The sequence below is a fragment of the Tachypleus tridentatus genome, chromosome 10, assembly GCF_004210375.1.
Source record: "Tachypleus tridentatus isolate NWPU-2018 chromosome 10, ASM421037v1, whole genome shotgun sequence".
Lineage (NCBI taxonomy): Eukaryota > Metazoa > Arthropoda > Merostomata > Xiphosura > Limulidae > Tachypleus > Tachypleus tridentatus.
In genome coordinates this window covers 94,252,527-94,280,458 of record NC_134834.1, presented here as the reverse complement: position 1 = coordinate 94,280,458, position 27,932 = coordinate 94,252,527, and the positions used below count along the sequence as shown (strand labels likewise).

Genomic DNA, 27,932 nt, shown 5'->3' with positions numbered 1-27,932 from the left:
TACATTTTGTTTTATGACGTCAGTCCGCGTATTTTTTGAACAGCCCTCGTATAAAAAATAATGATTTAGTAAAATTTATTTCGTTATTTTTATGCCTAGATGGCAGTGATTACTTTTTGAAGGTATAGTATGATTATGTTTTTCTACGCGAAGCTACTAATAGTACTAATATAATACTTTTAAATGTAATTCCGTACGCGAAAGGGTATTGACGCAAATATTATTAACGAGTAAGCTTACTTTTGTCAGATAAATATCTGGTGAAAAGATATATATATGTATGTGTTCTATATTTTATTTATAGCTTGAGGATTCATAATTATATCGTAACTTGATTCTTCAGTCAAATTCAGGTACGTGTTTTGTAACTTGTATTTTTTTACTGACTAGTGATAGTAATACGCTTGTAATTACAGAATAAAACATGGTGCAATTGGAATTCACTGTCGAATACATACTTTCTTTTTAAAATGTTGTTTAAAATAAAAAGTGTCGCTCTTTTCGTTGTGTAGACTGAGACTATAGTTTAAATGTTATAATTTAAAGGCCTAAACTTTAGGATTTCTCATGAGTAAAATGTTAATAGCCTGGTGATTCTGAGTTTCCGTGTAATTTGAAATCATAAGTGCAGCGTTGTATAACATGCAGCACACATTACAATAAATTCTGATGCTTTCTGAACTAGACTAGCTTTACTGTACTATTAGTAGTACTAGTTGATTGAGTGATGTGATTTTATAATTATACTGCAAATTTGTTAAATTATGCAATAATATCTCTTTCCCAAATCATTTTTATCTTTAACTCTTGCAACCCCATCCTCATTAGTGGTTGATAATAAATCAAAAACTGCAGCTCCTGTGGTTGGGTCTCTGAAATCTTGTCTTGCTGCATAATATTTAAAAAAACAACCAAACAAACACCCAGAATCATTTCAAGAAACTTCCCTTCCAAGTTATATGACCCCATGCAGCCCCAATCAATACCAGTTTGTCTAATAGTAAAACACCTTGTAAGTATTGTATCATAAACTTAATGTTTTTCTTTTTGTAAATTCATCACAGCTGGGAGTATGATTGAACAGATGCAAGTATATTGTATTTTGAGAAACTAAATAGTTGTTTCCCAGACAAATACATTATATGATTTTTTGGGGAATTTTATGAAGTAGTGACAATTATTTTACTTTTTTTTCTGTATTTGTGTTTTAGAGAACATTTGTTTTAATCAAATATTTATGTAAATATAATTCTTTAAATATATTAAACATATTAAGTAAATACTTTGTTTTTACTGAAGATAACTTGTGTTTAATTAAAGAGCTTCTACAAGTAAAAGATTTAAGAATAGAAGTAATAAAGGTGGTAGTAGACTATTTAGCTAATCAAGGACATTCTTCTCCTAAGCAACACATCAAAAAGAAATTAAATACATGTGGATCATTTCAAACACTTTTTTATATGTACTTTTCACTTATTCAAAAATAGGTACGCAGGAAGTTTGGCTAACAACAAGTATCATATTGCAGACTTAAATTTGAGAGCACAAATAAATTTTTCTTAGTAAATTTGAGTCTTCACTGGAGCTGGGTGACTAGTGGTATTTGCTAATAATTTAATTAACAGCCTCATTTATTGATCACATTTGGTTAAACAATTAATACAGTGTTCCTCAAAACATTGTACATACAAGCATATAGCCAATCTATTTCCCTCAAGTCTGCAGTTCACCATCAATAACAAAACAAATGGTTGACAAAGAATGCTGTAGGAGTTCCCTGCCTTTTACTCAATCGCTTATCAACAATAAACAACAGAGAAATGTAACAAATTCTGCCCTCTAGTCAACAGTTAAAAGCTTGTGACATGTAGTCTTAGCAGCATTTCCATAACAAGGACAGGTCAGGCAAATTTACTGGTAATGGGAGTTGAATTTGGCACCCTGTAATCGTGAGAACCCCCACATGCACACACACATTCTCCAGCCCCATACTGGTCCAGGGTTTAGCAAGCTTTAACTTAAAAAAAAATGTATAGTGCCAAAAAATTGGTTTTAATAACTACAGTGGACGAAGCCATATGTAACTTTGTGCTTAACAGCGTCAGTATTTTGATTACTTGAGTTGGAATGATCAAGCACAGCAGTAATTGGTACAATTCACATTGATTAGTTGTTTATGTTGATGACATTCAAAGTAACTATAATGTCAATTCATTTAATCATAATTCAGTGTTAAGAGTTATTGAAAACAGTTGTAATTAGAAACACTATTTTTAATTTGTTTACTTGGTTATACTGATTAATCAATTAAATTACCCATTTCTATTGTACATGTTAAATTACCCATTTCTGTTGTGCATGTATCTTTTCAAAGTGTCAACCTCCCATGAGGTAATTTTATTAAATCAGTCTCCTAGAGAGATGTTGATAGGTATATTATCAACATCTTTAAGAACATTATAAATTTGGATTAAGGCATTTCTAATTCTTCTGAGCTCCATAATGAACAAGTCCAAAACTTAAAACATCCTATAGAGTGGTTTCAAAATATTATATTAAAAATTACACCCTACTCTTTCTAATTTATTGATATTCTTTTATAATAAGGGAGCTAAACCTACATCAGTAGTGTAAATTGGGCTTCATCAGAATTTCATACAGAGTTAAGAATGGCCTCTCTATTTCATAAATTGAAAAAAATCCTTTAAACATATCTAAAATTAAACCTTCAGCTGAATGATCCAATAATCACATCTGTATTAAATTCTTCTGTTCCACAGTGCCAGTATTTCTCATATGAGAAGTAAGTTTCCAATGTTCACATCCCAAGTATTCAACTTTACAGTTTACAATAATGAAACTTGTTTTTTCATGTTTTGGTTGAATTACCAAGTCTCAGATTTTAGGTCATTATGAACAAAGACTGAAGTATTGAGATAATTTTTCCTTTGTACTTTAGCATTATAAGCTCATTTAAAAATGTTACTTTCCATGAAACTGTTTTGTTTCTTTATATTAATAAATTACCCAAGTTCCAAATATATTTTGATGGACAATACTAATTACATCTACCAGTTGAAGAAATGTCTATTTATTATCTCTTGTAATTTTCTGCCACTAGGATTATTTGGAATCAGATGAAATTCTATATTTCAATGAAAAAAAATCATACTGCATGGAAAAGCTGGTCTTTTATTTATTGCATACATGTTTTTATTTTATGCTGACTGTTTTAGTTTTATTTATATTTCCAGTTCATGAATTTCAATGTTAAAATACTTGCTTTGGCTGAAGATTCACCCAATACTCTCCTTTTTAACCATAAAGTATTGAGTTAAAACTCTCCTAAGCTGATATGATTCAAGAATATATAACTTTCTATTTTCATATCATAAAATGTTTTCATTTAGAATGTGACTTCCTCAGCCGATATATAACCTGGTAGTATGAAATCAGTGTTATAACCTCAGCTTACCACAAGGCCAACAGTGCACACACAGATTCATACTTTCATTTTTATCTTGAGCCAAGAAAATGCATATCAAAGCCACCATGAAATTCCAAGCCTAGAATACACAATGATATATAATACTAAACCATACGCTATATAAAGCATGTACACAAAATATTTTATTCACTATATGTTAAACGTTGGTAGCAGAAAAGAACAAAATGATGACTAGTTGGAGATCACTGTTATGGATAAGAAATCTGAACTGATATGGAAACAGATGATTTGTCATTCTGATTAAAAAATTTTGAAGTGCTGTAGAAACTAATTTCAGTTACCACTGTATCATATAAAGATTTTTGGAGACACTTAAGAATGGAAGTGTTTAAAGGCTAGCTGGGCTGCGTACGTTTTCTGTTAGATATGAAATCTATGACGGGTGGAGGTTGTGCATATCACAAACTAATGATAGGCTGCTTTGAACATGAGATTTCGAGGCAAATGTTTGCTGATGTTTTCCAGTGTGTGTTGAAATGTGAATAATAATTTTCACAAGTTTAAGTTTTAACTTTGATGAATAAAAACCCAACAAGAATGCAATATAAGATGCATGTGGACTAGTGTTTACTTAATATCATATTCATAAATGTATACCACCAAAAGACAACTTCACTGTAGAATTTTATCTAAAGTACATTTCCAAATTTATTTTCATTCAATTCAATTTGTTAGTATTGTTATCATTACATAAATACTAATGTGATTATTTTTCTGTATTATATTGTCTTTGAAATATATGTTATCCAACTTTAACAAAAGGAATAATGAAGAAAGATTTGATATTTTACGCAATACTACATAGTTAAATTTTTAAGCTACTAATTTTGCCCCTATAAGTGAAATAAATGTAAAACTTCTTAAATTCATTAATACATCTACAAAATCTTGACAAAATCTAAAGTTCAACTGCAGGCCTGGACTTAAACGTATGGCTAGAGCTTTATTTAATAAAGTTTGCTGCTGCTTATACATCATCGGGTATATTTAGTTTTGTTTAGGATATTGAGGTATTGCAGATTAACTTTGCAAGTTGGACTGATGTTTAGCAAATGACCTTTAATTATAGTAAGTGTGAGGTAATGCATTTCAGCTATTAATTCAATCGTATGTTTACTATAGCTTGGAATTCACTTAGTAGTGTGAATGTAAAAAAGACAACAAAAAGTCTTGGAATGATAGTAGATAAATCACTAAACCATGAAGCAGTTGTTACTAATTGCAAACCTGATATAATTTTAGGGTGTACATTTGTATACGCACTGATTACAAGTCAAAAAAGGTGTTTCAGCACAAATAACTAACTACTTTAGAACTGTAAATAGTTACAAAAGGTGACCTCACCTTATTACACAGATAGCTTCTTTGCTATTTTAGTCAAATATTCTATCAAAGAGATTTGTAATCTACCAGTACAATGAAAATATTCAACTTGTGAATTTATGCCACTGCATGATTACATCATTATGTGGCAGAACATTCTCCCAGTATGAGTGTGACAAGCTTCCATGCATACTGACTCAATCTTCCCATTTTTAACTCAGCATTGAAAGGCATTGTTGTGTTTTGAGTTTTCTAGGATTTGTAATTTTTCATAAGTTTTCAGTTTTTATGTAATTGAATTTGTTATATTCAACATATTTACAACTTGATGTGAATACTTCTAAAGCTGATGTGAGTAAAGAATCTGATGCAATAGAAATTAACCATATTTCTGCTGGAATGTTCAATGAAACACATGATGGCCTTCCATTGTTTGGTGATGTCCACTTATACTTGGAACTTTCCATTTTCATCCCTTCTGATAACTTTCCCATTTATTTGCCTGAAACTGAAGAGACTCACTTTGAGCACCAATCTCCACCTACAGGTTTACATTGCGAACTCTTCCTTCTTTGGTCCCAGCTGGTTTCCTTTCACATTCCTCATGATATTTGCAAACCTTCAACGTCTTGAGAGAGGGTTCATAGGTCGCTCTATGGATTTTTTCTCTTACTTTTCTATTTCTTTAAAATCAGGGACTGGTGTCCGATGACTTACCTCTCTTCTCTCCATCACTTCTTAGTCGTAACACTTTATTGGATGGTGAGTTTTTTTATCTCCATTTGTGATTTCAGCCTTGCCTGTGGATGATCAAGGTTTATGTTCTAGATATCTTTCTCCACATCCTAATTCTCCTGTCCATGATTCTTCTTCACCCTGACCACATTTCTCTTTCACCTGGTAATTCTCTTTCACTAGTCTTAGCTGTGTCCAACCTTTCTACTTTTGATTACTAAATTTTTGTTTTCTAGTTGCTATGTTTTGCACCTTGCACTTACTTTATGTACTGAAAGTACCTCTGCTACTACATCCAGTGTTCTTTTACCTCCTCCTAAACTGGGCTTTCACCTAATTATGGATTCTCCTCTCTCACTCTGGATATATATCATCTCTGAATGATGGTATAACTTCTGGCTTTTAGTTCCTGAGAGGGTATTCTCTGCTTACCACACCTTTAACTTAATTACTATCTAAGAGGCATCCCTGTAATTCTTTCCCCCTCTTATATCAGCTGTCAAAGTAGCACATACTCTAGGTTTCCTTAGTTCCTGATTTTGAGTGAGTTTCATAACTAGTCATGTTCCAGGCTGATTGAACATTATCACAGGTTGTCTTTCCTCCATTCATATGTTCCCTGTTGATCTATTCTTAGCTTACTACTATAAATGCTTTTGTCACATCCATAAAAATCATTCTTCTTTTCTGGTGTTCTCCAACTCATCCTGCCAGGTTTGGTGTCATCTTTTTCTGTCCCTCTCTCCACCACCACCTCCCTTGGATCCTTACTCTGAGTTGGAACACCCTTTGCAGGATTCTGTTGGTTGCCCATCACTGTTAATCCCAACATCCTTGGTTTTCATAAAATATAGAGTAGTTTTGTAATGTGTTTTAACAGTGCGCTTAAAAATATCTTATTATTTCAGGTAAAGTCGACTATTGTAACTCTGTAATTATTTCTGTTGTTAATTTGTGTTAACAACTTTATGCCCATTTATCAAGACCAGTAAGATAATGAAGTATATTGTTGAAGATTGCTAGTTACTTTGTGTTAAAACTTTATTCTACAAGTAAGTTCTCTATACATTAAAAAAAGTTGTGAATTGTCTTTGTGTAAATACTGGCAGTAGTGTGTTAATATGTGTGATGTTATGATCACACTGTCTTGCTCATCATAGGATGCCAAGTGGGTCTGAGTAAGTATTTTATTCTTATAATGTTAGTCCTTTTGGTAAAATAATAAACAGTGAAATTAGCATTTAATTGTAATATAGTTACATTGGTCTTAAATAAAGTTGCTTTAGCTTTATGCTTATGAGTTTCAGGCTTTTCATATTGACATGAAGTTACATTTTTATGTATTTTGTTTTCTCTTTTGTGGTTAGATTTCTATTGTGAATATGGACTTGCTGATTTCTGTCTTGTTTAGTTTTACTAGTTTTGGTTACTTCATTTATTTCATATTTGGTTTCAGAAAGCATGTTTTGACATCTGAGGTTCTTTAAGTATAATGTTTGTAATTGTGACATTTGAATTATTACTGTTGGTACATATAGCTTTTAAATGTTTACACATAATGGTTTCAGAGTACTAATAATCTTTTAATTATAAACATAAACAATAAAAACAATAGCTGCTTGAAAGATTAGTTGTTGTTTTTTTTGTCTGTTGTCTTTTACAATCAATGTATATATCTACTGATAATATTATTTTAGAATAGTGTGCTTCAAGTTGCCTACTTTGGTAACATAAGGTAGAAATTAAGATTTATAAAAAGGTCAAACTTTCTTATAGCTTGAAAGTGAGTTCAACAGATTTTCTCCAAATAAGTAGTATTCCGTTTGATGATTTAGTCAACTGCCTTATTCATTCTGACTTCCTTTACATAAATTGTTCTTCTGTATTGAAGATCAAAACTAATACTGATACTTTTTCTGTGATTAAAATATGATAACATTTTAAATCAAAGTTGTTTAAATAAAGAAAGTTTTCCATGGGTGTTTGCTATGTTCTTTTCAGGTCATGCCTCTGTCATGTCGGTTCTACAGTCAACAGTATCCAGAAGTGGAAGATGTTGTCATGGTTAATGTTCGATCAATTGCTGAAATGGGTGCTTATGTACATTTGTTAGAATATAACAATATTGAAGGGATGATTCTTTTGTCAGAGCTGTCACGCCGACGTATTCGATCCATCAACAAACTTATTAGAGTTGGTCGAAGTGAATGTGTGGTGGTCATCAGAGTTGATGAGGATAAAGGTAATGCTGTTACAACACCAAGCATTTTAGTGTAATTTATCATTTTACAAAGTAGCCTGTTCTGCATTTAGTTTTATTGCTTTGGTTAACACTATTCTTGAACTCTCTTTTCAAATTCGAGAACCTATTAATTTACTACCTTGAGGCAACCCTGCTGTAATAGAATACATTTATTACACATCCAAAATGATTATATTGTAAGAACTACTTTCCTAAGAGGAATATTTTATCAGAGGCACATTGAGTTGTAAGTTCTACCCAGAACTATTTGGACATGATACAGTGTGTTCCAAAACTATGTTATAGTATGCACCTAAATTAGCTTTAATGTAACTTGGCATTGTTTTTTTTTCTTTTTATTCGGTATTTCAAAAATACAAGATTAGTGACAATAATAAAACCAGGATTGTTGTTTACTGTGCTGTGCAAAAATGGCAGTTGTGGCCCAGCACGGCTAGATGGTTAGGGCACTTATAATCTAAAATCGAGGTTTCAAATTCCCATCACACCAAACATGCTTGCCTTTTCAGCCATGGAAGCAGTATAATGTGATGGTCAATCCCACTATTCATTAGTAAATAAGTAGCCCAAAGTTGGCAGTGATGACAAGCTGCCTTCCCTGTAGTCTTTCACTGCTAAGTTAGGGAAGGCTAGCACAGACAGCCTTTGTGTAACTTTGCACAAAATTCAGAAAAATAAATAAACAAACAACAATGGAAGTAATATTTTACTCAAAAGATAATTCTAAAAAGAGGGTAGATGTCCAATTCCACACAATTGTCCTAAAATGTTAAAAAACTGATTTGTTACATCATGGAAACTACCTCTGTAAAACAAGATTCTTATTCAAACAGATATCTGTGGAAACAGAAATGAAGTTTGCTCAGAATACAAAAGATTAGGATGAGAAACATTTTGAGGCAAGGAGTGAAAAAGATGCTGCTCAAGATTTTGATTTGCAGATTTTTCACAAACTGGAAAATAAGGAAACAAAATCACTTAAGTCTGTAACTTCAAATGTCAACTTGCTGCTGAGGATGATTGATAATCAATCTTTGCAGTTCATCTTTTTGCGTGGCTTCTGGCCAGTTCAATAACTAAATGAAACATGGATACAAAACATCCTCTGGACAGACAGTGTGCATTGTCACCTTAGGGGGTATTTTCAATTCAAGAAGTACTATAACTTGTGTTCATAAACATCCACACACACAGTTTACCAGAAGCTGACTCATGATCAATGTATTACTGCTTATTATGGCTTCACCATCATTCTTCTCACAAGTCCTTATTTCTTTCTGGTTATTAAATGTTGAATGAAACTGGTTGTTCCCATGCTATTTTTGCAAATGAATTCCATTATGAAAAATGTTTGAAGTCTGCAACAAGGCAACAAAAACATTATTTCCAAATGAGATGAGAATCCTCTCATACCTATCATCCTGATGAAAAGCGTGTAACAATCACTTTTATTTGAGATGCATAAACTATTCATAGAGATTTAAAATCTCTAATATCCTAAAGGTGGCTTGTTGTCTTCTTTAAAATTAAAAATAAATATAAGTACAAGGCTTATAGATTTCAATGTCATAAATGTCATCAAACAATAAATATATTTTGAGCCATCTTAGTTTTTTTATATATCTTAATAATGTGGTTATATTATGTACTGAATTCTGCTAAAATACATCAGAAAGTCTTTCATTGAAGTCCATAAGTATTTAAATGATATATGTCAATGAATATTTCATTGTTAATTAGTTTTGTATGATGAAACAAATTCATTTGATTCTTCATCAGGATGACCCTTTCAAACTATCTTTCGTAGTTTCAATTAATGTGAAGTTCTTCACCTGTACTTGCCTCATGTTGAAATTTATTCATACTGATATCATATGTCAACTTGTTCAATTAACTCATTGGAGATATTTTCTTATTTCATGCCTTACACCAATGTATGATGTTTTTTATATATATAATGCTTTCTTATAATATAAATCAACTAGAAGCTGTAGTTACTTTGACTAATCAGACTTTACAAGATTTGGTTTAGAGATGTTAAAATGTGTTTTTGTAATGCATGAAACCAACCCAATGAACAGAAATATTGGTATGTTTGGATCTCGAACACCTTAGTAGTGCAGAGTTTTGTTTGCTTTTAAATGCAATGTAATACCAATTAAAATAATAATAACACTTGTCAGTAGCTATTACAATGAAACTGTCTTGTAGTGAAGTGTTATTGTTTAATAAATGAGGCCTTTTACATTAATTTTAGGTTATATTGACTTGTCTAAGAGACGAGTTTCACCAGAAGACATCATGAAATGTGAAGAAAAGTATGCAAAGGCTAAAGCTGTAAGTAATTTTACAAAACATAAAATTGATCTATTTATTACATAAATAACATTAATTTGAAACTTTAAGTTTTCACTTAAGAAACAAAACAGAAACTTGACAATGTGTATAGTGAGAAAAAGTGATATTCCGATATGGTATTTACCTCTTCACATGAGATTAGCTGTTCTTATTCAGTGCTGCTCTCTATATGCAAATGTTTTTTTTCATGCATGCCATATGCTTTCTGCTCTGCAGTCTATTGGAATAGAACAATTGCAACATGTTTCTCATGTAAATCTTCATGCATTACTTTACCACCAACAGGAAGGCAACATATTCACATTATGCGTGTGACTCCCTCCATATGCTTCTACCAGACTATTATTTTTTGTTTGGCAGCACTTGTGTTTTGATATGTTCATTTGTGTGTTTTACATTTGTCTGTGATATGCTTGCAAAGTGGCTTTCATTTGCCACCTTGTCTGGGTTAACATTTGTTCATGGACACATCCCTTCAGTGATGGGCTGCATGGGTCACTCACTCGAGGCTTTGTGTTTTTGGATTGGTGATAAGATGTCTTTGCATATCAGTGTCCTGGAACTTCTCACCATTTGTTAGTCTTTGAATTGCTTCCTTCCCCTTGCCAGACATTGTTTGGTGATGATTGATTCTCACTTCTTTAGTAGTGGCACATATTCATCACCAAGGGTCCAGATCTCTTTATTTTCAAATATTGAATCTCCTATGTTGATCACACATGCACCACATTAATCTCATTATTTGTCATGGTTTGGGTGTTTTCAGTCTTGTAGTGGATTGTTTTTCCCGTTTTGACAAACTTTCTTCAACAGAGTGGTATTTAGATCCACTTTATATTTCAATGGCTCTGCAGTCTGTGGGGTTTTCCTTATGTAGATGCATTTGCCACAGCTCTCAATTACACATTACCCCTATTTTGGTCTATAATTCCTCCCCATCAGGCTCTGGCTGTTAATGCCTTTAGTCAGGATCTCTCTGACAAGGTCTTTATATTCATCCTTTTATGCGATTATTTCATTGGGTGGCCTCTCTCATCCGTATTACCCCATGTCTGGTCTTCTGATCAATCCTCATTGGTTAGTGTACTTTGGTTTACACAGTTACACCAGCTGCAACATTTTTCTCTCATATTTCATCTTCATGCTTGGCTTTTATCTAGTTCTTGAATAGTAGATTTAGGTTTTTCTCATTAAGTAGTTTTTTTGTGTGGCTTGTTCCATATGTCCTTTTTCAGTGGAAATGTATCAACATGAATAGAAGGTGTTCCTCAGGGTCTGCAAGTTATGTATTATTTATGGACTGACCTACTGTGGCTTATGTGGCTGAGATTTTCAGATGTTTTTTGGTCTGAGAGTCTTTGGTCTTCTTGTTCTTAGGTTATTGTAGTTTCTTATATCATATCTTTCATGTTTGAAGATAATGTCAAGTTTTTACTTCCTCTGTCCTTACCATGTTACTACATTTTTTCTTGATTTGTTGTACCCCAGATGGCCTCATCTTCTGGACTTGGATATTAATGTAGTCCACAATTCCCTCACTTAACCTCCATTTTAACCTCTTTCCTCATGTGCCATCTTTTTCTTAAGATATATTTCCTTTTCCTCTTAGTCTGTAGAAGTAAAAGATCTGATGTGTTTGCCATTGATGTTTCACTTATGCTTTATCACCTTACCTATCTTCTCCTTCATCTGGATCATTCTTTCCTCCCTAAAACATTGGCAGCAAGGGAGGGTAACTTTTCCTTTTCCTCTGTTTCCTTTTCTTCCATTTTTCACCTCTACCCTTGTCCTGATCTGGACACACTTTTATGTCTGGTATGCACCCTTCATTACTATATTGCCAGCATGGCTTCCTTCGTTGGTACCCATTCACAACTCTCTACCCCTTTATTGTCTTCCCTGTGCATGCTCTTTTCACTTTTACCTTCACTAGCCGAGTTCATATTTTGATGCCATTGTCGTATTCTTCCTTGTCTTCTTCCCATTGGAATTTGTGGTTAGGATCACTATCACTGTGGTTAGGATCACCTATCACTGTGGTTAGGATCACTATCCTGAAACAATTTTCTCCCATTTGGTTGTGCTTCTCTTTTTCTGTTCCTTTTTTTCTCTTTTCTACCACACATTTTACAGATGGGTGAAGAGTATACTTTGCTTAGAAGTAGTATGGTTCCCAAATCAGATCTGACTCCCTCATTTCCAGAAGTATCCTTTGGTGGATGATTTTGGGGGTCACTTCTGACATTCCCTTGTATTCCTATTCATTGTGAAATTCCAGCTAGTCTTGTTAGTGGATGTAAGTACCATATTGAAAGATATAATTTTCCTATATTGAAGATATATTTCCATTAGGTACTTACCTCCTATTGCACTACTTCCCACTTTCCTTATGTTTTTTGCTAAACTTTGAAATGATAGTGCAGTAGAGGTATTAAGAGGGAGTTACATGCATAAGGTGAATATCGTGTTCCTCTTGGTGGAGAATTTACACACAATAACTTACATGAGAGACATGTTGAAATAATTCAATTCCAGTAGTAGGAAGTGGAAGGTTTGGGCTATGCTAACCAGGAGATTAAGCAGTTAGTAAATTACATTATTGTCCATCTCTAGTAAGGATGCACTGAATGATTTAATGTGAAGATAATTCACAAGAGAAATTACTTATTGTTGGTATTTATTTTCACTTGTCAGGTATGTCATATTTGTTTTCCTGTGGTAGGTATGGTTAGTGATGTATATCTGAGGTAATCTGTTCTGTTTGTTTAGCTGTTTTAACAATAAAATATTATTAGATAAAATTAAGACCACAATGTGTTATATTGAGTTAGAACATTTTGTTTGTTTTTTTAATCACTAAATTGACAGAAACACAGTTTAGAGAAGACATTTTATCTTAAGATTGTGTAGATATGAAAATAGAGAATGAAGTTTTGGAATATTGCAGTTTTAAACATGCCTGTTTAACCTATTCATTGTAGCTAGGATATATATCTTTTGGTTTAATGGGAAATATACATCTCAGGTACAGTGAAAGAGTTAAGCAAGATTGGATTATAAATTGTAAAGCAGAACACCTTAGTGAGTAGGCAACTAGAAGGAATTTTGGTCTTACATAACTTGTTAATTTTGAAGGAAGTTAATTATCATTAAGGATATGAAACGAAATTTAAAAATAATTTGGGTTCAATCTTGCTGTGAAAAATGTTATTGCATTTATTTAGAGGGAACAAGTAGACTTACACCTAATTGGTACTATTTTGATAAAACCCAATGAAATAGTTTATTAAAGGGAAGGAGCAACTGTACCAATGTTAGTGCATCTGAAGAATAGTTTGGTTAGAAAAGACTTCTCTAAGATGTGTAAGATTGGCTAGAATCTTTCTTTATTATGGTTATGAAGAACTGGAAAACATCAGTTTTGTTATAAAAGACTTGTCCAAAATCTTTTAGTAATTCTTTTTGTTTTCTTAAATGACCTCCATGCATAATTGGTTTAAAAACTGCTTTTATTTTATGTTTTTGTTTAAGGTTTGGCTTTCTGCAGTTTAATTATTATTCATATTGATAAATGGATACCAAGGTTGTTATGAGACTAAGAATGCCACAACAAGGTTTTTATTCTCTGAAAGTTTTAACCATAAGTCTTCAAGAGAATGCAACACCATAGATCTTCACAAGACTACGTACAAATTATTCTCTGATTAGCTTCCTGGTTGCTACACTGTACCATTCCCTAATTGGTTCATCATTGTTGGCTATCAATCACCACCTGACCAATCAGCATCCTGCTCTTGTGTCATTACGCTGACTGCTGTTTCCACCCACTTGTAGTCTCTCACTGTGTTATGTTATTTTTTAATAAGATGTAAGTAGCATTGCTTTCCTTTTTTCCTTTTCCATCCATTTGTTGATAATTTTATAGCCCTTCCATTTAAGTTGGTGTTTTGCTTCCTCTGCATGTGCTACTATCACTTTGATTGTATCATGTCATATGACATTTACTTTACCCTCATTTACTCTGGTTATCAGGCTTCTGCCAGTTTCACATATATCGACTGTACTGCATTCACCACATGGAATGCAGTACAGTATGCTGTTGTGTGTTTGTCTCATATCCTTTACTATCTCTGCTATTCTTATTTCTGTTTTTGTTATCACCTCTGTTGTTGTGTCTCATTAGTCTGTTGATGGGACTTGCATCCCAGTATTGGGGATCACTGTGAACTTCTTGTTTCTCTTTTCCTATCTGCTGTTGTCATTCCTTTTTATAGCATTTCTCAACTTCTCCTTTAGCTTTATAGAACATACATATAGGATATTACAGCTTCCATTTTGTGTTTATTTTCTTGATCTAAGAATTATTGATGACATATCCATAACACCCTTAGAGAAAAGCCAAATGCCATGTCTGTTTTCAGTACATTGTTATGTGGTGACAAGAAGTGTATGAAAACCTTTGTTTTTGGTTGGTTTTCTGTTCATGGAGAACTTGGGTTTCTTGTCAAGGAATGATATATTCACATCTTTTTCTTCTTCTATAGTGAACTATATGTTTTCAAGTATCCTTAGAATCTTGTAGTCAGAACGTTGAGAGAATAAAGATTCTGCTAAAGCATACTTGTCTTCATTGCTACCTTACTATCTATTTCTGTAGTTTGCAACAAACTGCTAAAGTTCTAGAATCAGAAATTACTTTTTTATGTATTAGTCTGTAAGAAAAGTCTTGTTTTGTGAGGCAACAAATTCTGTTTTTATTTCATTATAGTTTTGTTTAGAGTACATTTGTTATTCCCCTTGTTTTTCAGTTAAGCTGTGAATACTTAGTTTATATTTAAATGGTAGCTCACCATCTAGCTGATCATGTTGATTTTGAATAAGCTTGTTTGTGTTATGAGACTGACACCAATTTTCCATAATGGTGATGTAAAGATATCATTAATGAGTATGTAATTTATGGTCACCTGATATGTGTACTCTCATGATCTGACTACCAAATTAAAACCCTTTTATAAACTTTATCAAGTTAGTTCACGAGAGAGAGTTGAGAAGGTATTATTGGTCATTATTACTCAATATGGCTAAAAATTTTGTAGCTGTGTTAATAAGGAATATTATTATTGTGAAATTCATTTTTGTTTCATCTCAATCTCATTTTTTATTTTCCTAACTCCTCTATTTATTGAAATGTTAATCCTTATATTTATGGTATACAATTCTTAGATGTTAGTAGCAAGTCCTGGCTAGGCACACACATTTAATAACTGTCTTCTAAATGATTTAGAGTTTTAATTGTTTTTTATATGTTTATGGTAGGTAAAGTTTCACAAGTTTATATTAGGTGTTTGAATCCAGGTTTAAGTGGCTTTTTATTTGTGGTTTACTCTGTTACAGTTTTAAGTAGTATTGCTTTATATAGGTGTTAGAGCACAGACCCTGCTGCTGTAACACAAGCTTTTAATTAGATCAAGTGTGGTTAACTTCAATTTATAGTTAATAGAGAATACTAATAAAAGAACTAGAATATTTATTGTTGATTTTTGTGTAAATCTAACCTAAGTTATCATAAATTTTGGTATTTGAATATGCAACAATTTGTCTCAAAAGTGTTGAATGTAGTCATGGGTATTAACCTTATTTAATTAGGGTTCTTTCTTGCATTTATGAAGAGTAATGTAAATATGTTTGTTCTATTTTTTGTATCCTCTTCACGTGTTTCTTTAGTGGATTTGTATATGTACTGAATTAATGAAGTTGAACACACAAACTTTGTTGATCCAAAGTTTATTAATGTTTTTCTTTTGAAACATTTTTGTTATGATTAAATCACTGATATTGAAAACATACCTGTGTTTCAGGTAAACAGCATTTTAAGACATGTAGCAGGAATCTTAGGTTATGACAATGATGAACAACTTGAAGTTCTCTACAGAAAGACAGCATGGCACTTTGATGAAAAATACAAGAAGGCTGCAAGTTCCTATGATGTTTTCAAGCATGCTGTTTCGTACGTTACATTTGTGCTATTATTGTTTTATGAGGTTATAATAAGGCCTTCATTTCTGTATAATTTACATTCACTTTTGAATAGGATACCTAAAGCATTTCATACACAATGTACCAAAATCTGTGGCTTAAGTAGGAAACACCGGTATAGTTAAATTGAGAATATTTTAGTTACAAAATGAAAATTATCTTAAATATAAATCTGCAGCACAAAGTTATGAGAACATAAAGCTATGAAGTTAACTAAACAAGTAAACAATCCATTTATTTCAACAAAATGTATTTCTGTGCTTGTTAGTTACAAAAAACCAAGTTTTAAGTACTGTATGATATCTTTACTACATTTTAGTTGTGAGAGGTAATATGAATCTAGCTGACGACAATATTCCTCTTATAAGTAGTTTTGAAATTTGTATTTTATTTTTTATTGTTAGAAATATTACAAAATATTGTGAAAACTTTCTATTGATGTAAAAGGTATGAAAATTTAAACTATACTTGGATTTTGAAACTATGAACTACAGTATTAGTTTCAGTGTTTGGATGAATATGTGTAAATAAATTTTTACGTAAAGTTTAAGGTTAAAATGCAGTTAGTCTGTATTTTATCAACATTGACTTTAAAATGTTAGTAGTTTAAAATAAGAATTAAAAACAAATAAAAAATGTTCAAATAATGTGTGCCTTGTGAAACATAAATGTATTCCTTGTAATAGAATATCATGAACTTTTTGTTTTACCTTAGGCTTTGGAAGTAAAAAAAAACATTGTAGAACAAATTTTATACAAACAATATTTGACTTTTGTGCAAAACTTGAGTCTTCTTTCTTAATTGTTTTGTTGCAGTACAATGTGAGCATGACTTCCAGAATGATGTACATGTCATATTTTATTATATTTGTATGACAAGATGGGATACTATGTTAAGTCTTCGCGTACAGTATGTAATTCCTTGTGTAGTTAATACATTATTCAGCCTGGTGTATTTATTTTATGGCATGAAAACTTTTTACCATAGTTGATTTAAGAAACTAGTTGTGTACTTAAGAATGTGTTGATGAAATTTTCTGTATTGTCATTGTAATATTTCATTTTATTTCTAATATTATAGCAGTCTTTGATCAAATAATCCACTGAATAAAAATATGAAACTATTCAGCACTTTGTATTCTATTTTCTAGTGATCCATCCATTCTGGATGAATGTGAACTTGATGAAGAAACAAAACAAGTTCTCTTAACTAACATTAATCAGAGACTCACTCCTCAGTCTGTGAAAATAAGAGCAGGTACTGTGATTAGTTAAGTTAATTAAATTAAATTAAATAGAGCTAATAAATGTCCAATAAATGGTGGTGCTTTATATATTACGAAAAATAAAATAAAAAATATAATTTGATACCCCAAAATGTTACACACTGCTTTTTGTTTTTGCACTAGCCAAAAGAATCTGTCTGTTTTCCAAAGATATTCAGAGACCATTGTCATGGCTCCGACATTGTTTAAAGACAGAAGCAATTGTATTCAATTTTTCTGCAAGAGTAATTCATACTTGAATTTTTTTACTTGGTTCACTCACATGACGGTTAACTTTGTGTTTAACGTTTCTCACAGTTTCTGACCCCCCGCTAGTACAGCGGTATGTCTCCGAATTACAACGGTAAAATCAGGGTTTGATTCCCCTCGGTGGGCTGAGCAGATAGCCCGATGTGGCTTTGCTATAAGAAAAAAAACACACACACTCAGTTTCTGCTCATCTGGTCACCATTATTTATTTGTTTATCACTTAGGCCTTTTTAGAAATCTCAATAGCCTCAATACCAGTGGATTGCATGCAATGTTCAGTAGCCTCAACATCAAAATGTATCTCAGAACAGCTGGTATTGATAAGGAGAGAACAACATTATGACCTTCCTAGGTCATTTTCAGGTTAAGAAGAGAATTTGAATGTGATCGTTGAAAAACACGTCTTAGGAACAAGAGTATAAATGGCTACCGGATTGTAGGGGGCGTTGCAGGTGAATGTTAGGTTATTAATTAGTATAGGTATAAAGGTGTTCCTTTATATTCGTTTAATTTTGGCTTTAGTTGCTGTATAAGTCCAACTTCTTTGATTTTGGGTTTGTTAATATTTGTTTCCCTTCTTAATATCTGGGTGTTTTCTATGGTTATGTTGTGTTTATTTGATTTGCAGTGTTAGAAACATGTGAAGGTGTTTTTTTTGTTTCTTTGAATCTAGTTTCCTTTTGTCTGCTTGTTTCTCCAATACAGAAGTTGTGGCAGTTGTTGCATTATATTTTATAAATTATGTTGTGTTTGTCAGGGTAGTTTTTATGTGGTATGGACTTTAGTTTTGTACCTGGTTTTTGAATAAATTCGGTAATTACTGGAATGTTATGTTTTATCATAATTTTTTTCCAAATGTTTGTTATTTTTTCCCTACAACTGGTATGCAGCAGTGTAAGGTTTTGTAGTTTGTAGCATTTTGGGATTTATTGTTGTTTGTCTGTTGTTGATCTAGGTGTGTGCATATAATTTTTTCTACTGTTTTTTGAGGAAATTTGTTGATGCTGATGAAGTGTTGTTTTATTTTGTTGATTTAATCATTAATTATATCAGGTGAGCATGGTTTTGTGGCTGTGTTTATTTGGTTTTTAATATGTTGAGTTTTTGTTTTGTTTCGTGTGCAAGTCCTGGGGAATGTATGGTCCAGTATGAGCGATTTTTCTGTGAATTTCTGTTTTGAATTGTGTATCAGTTCTAGTGATTTTGACTTTGAGAAATGCTATTTGGTTAGTTTTTTTTCTGTTCACAGGTGAATTTAATGTTGGGGGGTATCGAGTTAATGTGATTGAAAAGACTAAATGTGTGTTCAGTAGATGTGAATTCAGCAATTGTACCAACATACCTGTACCAGTATAGTGGTGGGTGTAAGGCTGAATTGATCACTTCTGGTTCAATCTGTGTCATAAAAATGTTGGCTAGAACTGGTGACACAGGATTCCCCATACTAAGGCCATTTATTTGTAGATAGATTTTGGTTATCGAACATAAAGTTAGTTTTGGTGGTAGTGAATTCTATGAGGGGTTGTTAAATGATTGCTGGGGTTGTGTATTAATGGCTTGGGGTCTTGAATATAAAGTTCTAAAGCTGCCTTGCAGGCTTCAGTTGTTGGAACTTCTGTGAAGAGGGAGATTACATCAAAACTGGCCATTAAGGCTTTATGATTTAGTTGATTAAGATTATATTTGAAGTTGAAAGAGTCTTTGAAAATGGAGCCAGCTGATGTTACATATTTGGAAATGCCAACACTATATATTTACTGAGATTGTAGTTAAATAATTTCTAGGTCAACATTATGGGTTGTATTGGACAATCAGGTTTGTGAGGTTTAGGGGTGCCATATAGTTATGGTGTGCGTGAGTCGGTCTTTTGTAGGTAAGAATAAATGTTTTTTGAGATTGTGTTGTTTTTTTTTCATTTGTAGCAGTATTTTGTTTAACTGGTTTTCATGTGTTTTTTGTTGGATTTGTGTTTAGTAGTTTAAATTTGTTTGTATCTGACAATATGTTGCTCATTTTTTGAACGTATTAATTTGTGTTCACTATAACTATAGCAATACCTTTATCTGCACTCCTGATAAAATTTATGATGAAATCAACAAAATAAAACTACACTTCAAAATCAATAAATTTCCTCAAAAACCATGAAAAAAATTATACTCACACACCTAGACTAACAACAAGCAAGCAACAAGAAATCCCAAGATACAACAAACTACAAAACCATATCCTGCTGCATATCATATCTTCCTGACATCAATGAAGAAAATAACCAACATTTGAAAAAAATTATGATCAAACACAACATTCCAGTAAACACCAAATTTATTCAAAAACCAGGTACAAAACTAAAGTCCATACCATATAAAAACTACACTGACAAACACAACACCAACATAATTTATAAAATACAGTGCAACAACTGCCACAACTTCTGTATTGCAGAAACAAGCAGACAAAAGGAAACCAGATTCAAAGAAGACAAAAAAAAAAACACCTCACACGTTTTTGAACACTGCAAATCAAATAAACACAACACAACCATAGAAAACACCAGATATTAAATAGGGAAACAAATATAAACATACCCAAAATCAAAAAAGTCTAACTTATACAGCAACTAAAGCCAAAATTAAACCAATATAAAGGAATACCTTTATACCTATACTAATTAATAACCTAACATTCACCTGCAACGCCGTACCCTAAGATGTGTCCGTCAATGGTCACATTCAAACTCTCTCTTTCTTAACCTGATGATGACCTAGGAAGGTCAGAAGGTTATTCTCTCCTTATCAATAAAAGTGTTAATACCCATACCAGCTGTTCTGAGGTACATTTTTATTTCAAGTTGGTTTCTTGTCATCAAGAAAGCCTCAACATCAGTGAATTAGAAACACAAAATAAATAAATTAATAATAGTGCTTACACTAAACAGTGTTTTATATCTGACAGTGTGCGTGTCATGATCTTTTACAAATTACAACTTCATTATTGACTTATATTAATAAACTTAGCATCAAAATGTATGCAGATTTTAATATTATGCAACTTTTCTTGATACACGTTTCAATTTTCTTAATTTCAGAAAGAAATATTTAAATAAAATTCCTTTTTCTATGTATATGAAACAGGTTATACTATTTTTTTAAAATCTAAACTGTACATCTTAGATTACCATAGTACTGCTAATGGTCTTCTGAGTTTGACATTATGAAACAGATATGTATATTGTTATACTGGCCCGTCTTTTTGCATCACTCAAATGGAATCCAGAAAAGTCAAACTCGTATGACGTGACATCCCATGTCTTTAAGAATTGTCAGTAGTTTTTCTTTGACATTTGGTATTAGATTATTTATAACTAATAGAAAGAGAATACTGTAATTTATTTATTTCCATATAAGGCTAGCTCTTTTTATCAAAAAAGTTTTGAATTATTTAGAACATAGATTCGTTTGCTATCACCAAGATCATTGCAGTTAGATAAGGGAATTATTTCAACCTACTTGTAACATAGTTAGAAAACTGGTTAAATTATAATAGCTTTAAGTCAGTGAATCTTTTTGTGTGTTAATATTTGTATTTTTAGTTGCATATTTGAAGTAAATAAAAATATTGGGTTAAGTATGGGTGTCACACAAAAGTACTAAATGTTTTGTAGAAAGAATTAGGTTAAAAAATACTTTAACATGAGTACACCTCATGAGTGTAGCATGTCGTAATTTGATCTAGCATGCTGGTGACTTGAAGCTTCGTTTGTACAAGGCCATCCCACCACGGTAATTGGCTTTGCCATTGATCTATTTGGCAGTAAAATTACTAAATTACTGGGAGATTAGAATTTTATTGTCTTTGAATGCAATAATAACTGCTCTATAATTGTTTGTCACCATATGCAGTTATCCTAAAAATGAAATATGAAAACATTATTTTTTATTCTTAACCTAAAAATCACCTACTCAAACAAGTCAGACTGACTTTATAAACCAACAAACAGAATAATTAGTAAAAATACTTTATTTAGAAATCTGATTTTCACAGTGACTGAAAGTTGTTTATGAATATATACTTAGTAAATTTGATATTATAGTAAATCTTACTATATATATAGTTTAAAGAAATAGTTTAATGGTAGGTTGAATTCACCAATGCCATATATGTAAGGGTAAGGGGCACATATTTCCTAGATACATGCATTTACACATTATTTGTTTCCTGTTTTACTGTGACTGTCTTGATATTCCAAAATTATTCTTTACATGAAAATCATTAGGTAGAATATATATATATATATATTTAAATATGTGATAGTTTCACTACTTTTACTGTCTGTGGTAATTACTGTTACCAAATTTCTTAATTTTCTAAAAACAAATCATTATTTACCATTAAAAGTATAAGATTAGTGTGTGCACAGGCATCCTAAACTACATGCAATTAAAAAAAAACTTTATTTACATTTTTTGTTATGTTTTCATAGATATTGAAGTTTCGTGCTATGGATATGAAGGAATAGATGCTGTGAAAAATGCTCTTCGTGCGGGAATAGACTGTACTACAGAGAATATGCCTATCAAAGTAAGGTACTACTCCTGTATCCTTTGAAAATGTATTGCTAGAGATTATTATTGTTTTTTTTCCTTTTTCAGGGTTGATTATATTGGAAAACTATTTTTCTGATTTATACAAATTGTACTTCACACGAAGCAGAGCAACAGTAACTTTCTGTGCATTTATTAATGTTAAACGTACGTCCAGAGGCATTTTATTGTATATAAATTGTCATTTTTCACCAAACAACAACAGAGACTCGTTTCTTCTTTGATGCATAAAAACATCCAGCAGGTTGAGTTATCTTACAAATCAGTATTTTACAATGTTTGTCACGTAGTCCTGGAATCTTAACAACAGAGTTTATGCGTACAAGTTTATATTTAGTTTCCTGTTTTTTGAAATTCTTTGAAATCAGAGGTAGATGCACAAATTTTTTATTTTGGTCAATTTTAGAATTTCTGGCCTAAAATCTGAAAGTGGTAAATTATTTAACTTTGGTATTGTACATGATATTATTGTATATGAATACATTCATGGAATAAATATTTGTGCATGTATTCAGAACATTTATGAAGTATGTTTTGGTTGCATGGTGGTAACTTTAAAGTTAAGCATTGTTCTGAATTGGGAAAGGAATAGAGGATAGATGTGAGTGTTATTGTTAATATTTTGACTTGTATGTTATTTATCATAATAGATATTACTTAAGTATCCATTTGTTAGCTACACGTATTAACAAATTGAATAATTGTTGAATGTAGTTTTGGAAGGTTATGACAGCTGAATTGTAACCTGTAGAAAAATAACCAAACAGCTAATTTCTGTACATTTTTAATATATAAAACCAGGTAACATGCTGTTGTAAAAAGCTTGATTTACATTAATAAATGAATGTTATATTGTATGGAATTTGCATATTGTTATAAAAGGTATTGTACAGAGTATGCTACTAAATCCATATTATATAGTCCATTTACTTTACATGTTTTTTGCAGATCAACTTAATAGCACCACCTCTTTATGTGGTCACTACTACAACGATGGAACGGACAGAGGGTGTAAAAGTTCTTGGTGAGGCAATCGATAAGATACAATATGCTATCAAAGGATCAGGTGGTGTGTTTAATGTAAAAAACCCGGTATGTTAATCAGGATTTTAAGAAAAAAATTAGTTTAATTAGATATATCAAAGTATTTTCAATCTTATCTCAGAATTCAAATATAACATCGGAACTTGTGAACCTAAAACGTCAAAGGAAGTTGTTTCCTAAATATTGAAAATTTTCAGAATGGGCATGTTATGCTATGCCTCATATTGATTGAAACATATATCTTGTGATTTCTAGCCTTGTAAATAAATAAATATATATATAAAGGGACTGTGAGGGGGGAGAGGTGCCTGAAACCTTGTAAATGTTGTGAGTGTTGGTATAATAAGCATAAAGAAAAAAGTAGTGTGGGATTGCCTAACCTAGAATCAAGTGCACAAAATTTTCATGAGAGTAAAAATATTAATTCAATATAAACTTCAATTGTTTCTGAATTAAGATGTTTTATGTTATATCACAAATGTTTTAAATAAACAAACCTCCTTAATCAATGGAGTCTCTACATTAAGAAACCAAGATTATACTTTTGTTGCTAAGTAACATGATATAAGAGCCATTGTTGGAACATAGTATTACCAGAATGCATTGGCTTTTCTATAAATTAGGAGTTGTAAATCTAACTGATTTCTACTAATAATTATTCTACAGGGTGTTCGGAAAGTCACTGTGAACTTATGTATTTATTGACAGACAAAACTGCACAGTGACTTTCCAAAAACCCTATACAAATGTGCCATGAATTTACTTCATGAATAAGCTTACATTTGATTGGCATGTAAAGGAACTTACCAACATTTGACTGCCTCATCTTCGTTTTTCTCCCTTTGATGGCCAAGCTTGATTTTGCAAAATTAATTTATTTCAGTTCGTTATGAAATGTGAGGTCAGGGTATACAATGGGGTTTTGGTGGTAATACGTACCCCATCACTTTTGATGGGCTATATGCTAGTATGTATGTTTGTGTGTGTGCATTTTAAAACAGTCATTCAGAATATGCATGTGACGAAAGATATTTTAATGAACAAAACAAGTTCAAAGAAAAAATAAAATTGAAGATACAGCATAGATTAAACATAGATACAGACTATAATGTTGGATATAAAATGTGTCATGGGTTTTGGAGGTAACTACACGTTGCAGTGAGGATACACTTTCTGCCATTCTTAATCTCTGTTTGCCAGCTTCACATGTTGAAAATGTCAAACAAAATCATCAAAGATATATAAGTTAGGAGAGCAAGATGCTTCTACATTAATTTATTGTACTGTGTGGTAATTTTTATGAATAAAGGCCTTTGCTTTGTTATATTAATTTTATTTTACACTGTATTTTCTTAATTAGTTTAGGTGACATTTGTCAGATACTGTAGCTTTTAAAGTACTAAGATGCGTTAATTAAAAATGATATTTAAGAAAAATATGCGAACCACGTCCAGTTACCTATGTTGTAGTAAGATAAATGCTGAGGCTAGTTAATGTTTTTATATAAAATGTATAATTATTAAAGACAGTATTTACAACTAAGTTGGAGAGTGCGATTCCACTGACATCTAAAGCAGTTTATCACACCTTGGAATATTTTGCATTACATGTCTTGTCAGAATGTTCTAAAATCTTTCATTTTTGTGATTTTCTAGCCCAAAGTGGTTACGGAAGTAGATGAAATGGAGCTATCCAAACAACTTGAAAGATTAGAAATGGCTAACGCTGAGGTAGCTGGTGATGATGACGATGATGAAACTGCAGAAGCTGAAAGTGAAGATGACGAAAGAGAAGAGCAACCATAGGGTGAAATTATTTTAAAACTTCAAGCTGGTAACCAAACTGTGTGAATAATACAGGTGTCCTGTGTTAAAATCAATGTAAAACATCTAATTTATATTATTTCTACATTTTTGAAATTGTGTAATAGTTTGCAAAGAAATGGACATATAAATTATTATTTATGGGTATGCTAATATTATGTGATGTAAATAAATTTACATTTAATTGGATTAACTAACTGTATGAATGTTATTGATTAAGGAGTTCATCATTAATCGTGCCCTCTACACTTGACAATGATGTCAAATTAAAATCAGTTTTGAGAGAGATAAAATTTATATAGCATGCTGTTGTGTGAGACTTGGATATTTTATTCATTTTATGTTTACTTAAAATATAAAATTTTCTTATTCTAATACGTTTTTTATGTCGTATCTTTGGCCATAAAAGTATAACAAATGATTGGTATACATTCTTGCCTGGAGGGGATTAATTTGCTGTAATATTGCCCTCAATCACTCTTAAATCAGTTAAGAAACTTAAATGAATATTCTTCCACCCATACATTCAGTAATTTTTTTAAGGTTTTTGAGATTAAAAGTTTCTTTGATAACAATTGTGATTGTATATAAAAGCATGCAGAACATATAGTGCTGAACATAAAAAGATGTGATAGAATTCTAAAGATTACTGAAGTATATTCACACCATAATTCATGTATTTCTTGTTATACAAGATAAAGGTACAGTTTGTACTTAAATGAATGTTCTCAAAGTATACACAAGTTTTTTGTTGTTTTTTTATTAAGAAATATTGTTAATTGAGAGATTACATATAAACAAATAGTAGTTATTTTTATATTCCATCAAACTGTTAGTGATGTTCATTTATTTTCTCTAGCATAGAGAAAATAATGTTTAATATTTTGTTAAAATTTTTCCATTAATATTTTGTTGTACATTTTTTGGTACTTCTAAGTGTTTTTTGTTTCAAAATGCATATATGTGTTTTGTCTTCTTTCTTGACAGTTTGTGAGCAATATATTTTCAATAACAAGCTAAATGAACGAAAAATGGTTTCTTAACAATTTATGACAATTATAGCGTGTAAATTACAAAATGATACATACATATACGAGTATTTTTATAAACTTGTATTGTCGCTTTGTTTTTCTTGTTCTCTTGTTTATGCATGTAGAGGAAAAGAGAGCCCATCTTTTTCTCTTATTATCTATGCTAATAAATAGGTGAGGATTTGATATTTTTGTCTTTTGATGCAAAGTGGTATTGTGTAAAATCAACTTCTTCAATTGTTGACAATTTTAGAGATTGTGGTGGTGAAAGTTTGGGGAATGAGCTAAGACTTCTGTGGAATCCTGATTATGCTTTGATGCCATGTCATGGTCAAGTGATATGAAAGGCTGAGAAAAATACAGAAAGTGCATTTATTTTCTTTCTTGTTATTGTAGTGAGATGGAAGTGAGGTTTGAAGTTCGACTTATGAGAACAACGGGTAATGAGAAGAGACACCATATAGCTAATGTTTGCCACAGAGGGCTAGCACACCGTGTCCCAGACATAACACAAGACCAGAGCCCATAACTTATTGCTCGTTAATGACAAATACATAGAAAAGATGACATTCTATAATTACAGTTTACAATTTGAAATCGGATAACAGTAGACTTTAAAGCTGGAAAACTATAGTAATTTAAACATGTATATAATAATTCTACATTTTTATGTAATTAATATACATATACACTTGTAGTCCCTTGTTCCTTCATGTCATAACCTGTAAATGTGTTGGTTAAAGTATTAATATCATCATTTTCACTAACAACTTTTATGGTGAGAATTAGATAAAGTAAGTGACTTGTAATTATTATCAATTTTACTCAAGTTCATTTATGAAAAATAATTTCAGTAATTATTTATTTATTAATTTTCAACAGTAGTTATTTATTACTATTTTATTTAAATTAACTTCTATAATAATTCAGTATAACTGATGGACCATTAGGCTAGCCTTCTTGTTCTTGGAATGGGTCAAGCATACATAAAATCCATAAGAGAAAACTTAATTTATAACTCTAAGAACTTTGAAGTGAAAACAAAGAAGAAGTTTTAATAAATCAATCAAAACTACAATATTTCTGAAAACGCAAATCATATAATTGTTTTTAAGAAAAAAACTGCATACTTTTGTTCATATAATGTCAAAACATATTTTGAAAATTTTTCTTTGCTGTCACTAAATGACAGTTATATAGAATTAATTATGAGTAGAAGGATTAAAGATTGCCAAGCACATCTGTGTGTTTGAAACTTCAGCTTTGAAGTAATATATGGCAATATAATTGTAAGAAAGTTTTGAAGGGCTAATAGCACATGTGGTTGGTAAACATTGTGTTTATAATCTAAAAATAAGATGTGCAAAGAATCAGTTGTATTTCTTGATTAATTTTAAAGGAAACTAAATTTCATTTTAACTATTTCAAAAAGCAACATAAAACCTAGGTAAGAAAAATACAAATAATGCTCTTTATAGGTAGTGTTATAAATATATTAATATTCAACAAAACAGTTCTGGGCCCTTACTATATAACTTACAGTACATATAGCCATATCTGTTTATGCTCTTTCTGTTGACTATGTATATTGTCAGTTAGTGTGCAACATAGTTTCTATTGCAGTTGGCCATGTTTTAAGGTTATTATGTTCAAATGATACACACTTCTCCCCTAC

At 31.4% G+C, this 27,932-nt stretch overlaps 1 protein-coding gene across 3 annotated transcripts; it reads left to right on the top strand.

Annotated features, from left to right (window-relative positions):
* Positions 1-26,443, top strand: LOC143229900 (eukaryotic translation initiation factor 2 subunit 1-like). Of its 3 annotated transcripts, none has more exons than XM_076462764.1 (8): positions 1-122; positions 7,568-7,808; positions 10,087-10,166; positions 16,046-16,194; positions 17,375-17,481; positions 22,239-22,336; positions 23,308-23,451; positions 25,059-26,443. In XM_076462764.1, the coding sequence occupies exons 2-8, from the start codon at positions 7,571-7,573 to the stop codon at positions 25,206-25,208; spliced, it is 966 nt and encodes a 321-aa protein (XP_076318879.1). In that variant the 5' UTR covers positions 1-122; positions 7,568-7,570; the 3' UTR covers positions 25,209-26,443. The 3 variants fall into 3 exon arrangements, with proteins under 3 accessions (XP_076318879.1, XP_076318878.1, XP_076318877.1); XM_076462763.1 differs by lacking the exon at positions 1-122 and adding an exon at positions 123-353; XM_076462762.1 differs by lacking the exon at positions 1-122 and adding an exon at positions 953-1,012.
* The last annotated feature ends 1,489 nt before the right edge of the window (positions 26,444-27,932 follow it).

Excerpts from the sequence above, each read along its gene's own strand:
- LOC143229900 (XM_076462762.1), top strand. The coding sequence starts at position 968 with ATGCAGCCCCAATCAATACCAGTTTGTCTAATAGTAAAACACCTT. Across the intron at positions 1,013-7,567 it reads GTCTAATAGTAAAACACCTT|GTCATGCCTCTGTCATGTCG; the intron begins GTAAGTATTGTA and ends TGTTCTTTTCAG. Across the intron at positions 7,809-10,086 it reads CAGAGTTGATGAGGATAAAG|GTTATATTGACTTGTCTAAG; the intron begins GTAATGCTGTTA and ends CATTAATTTTAG.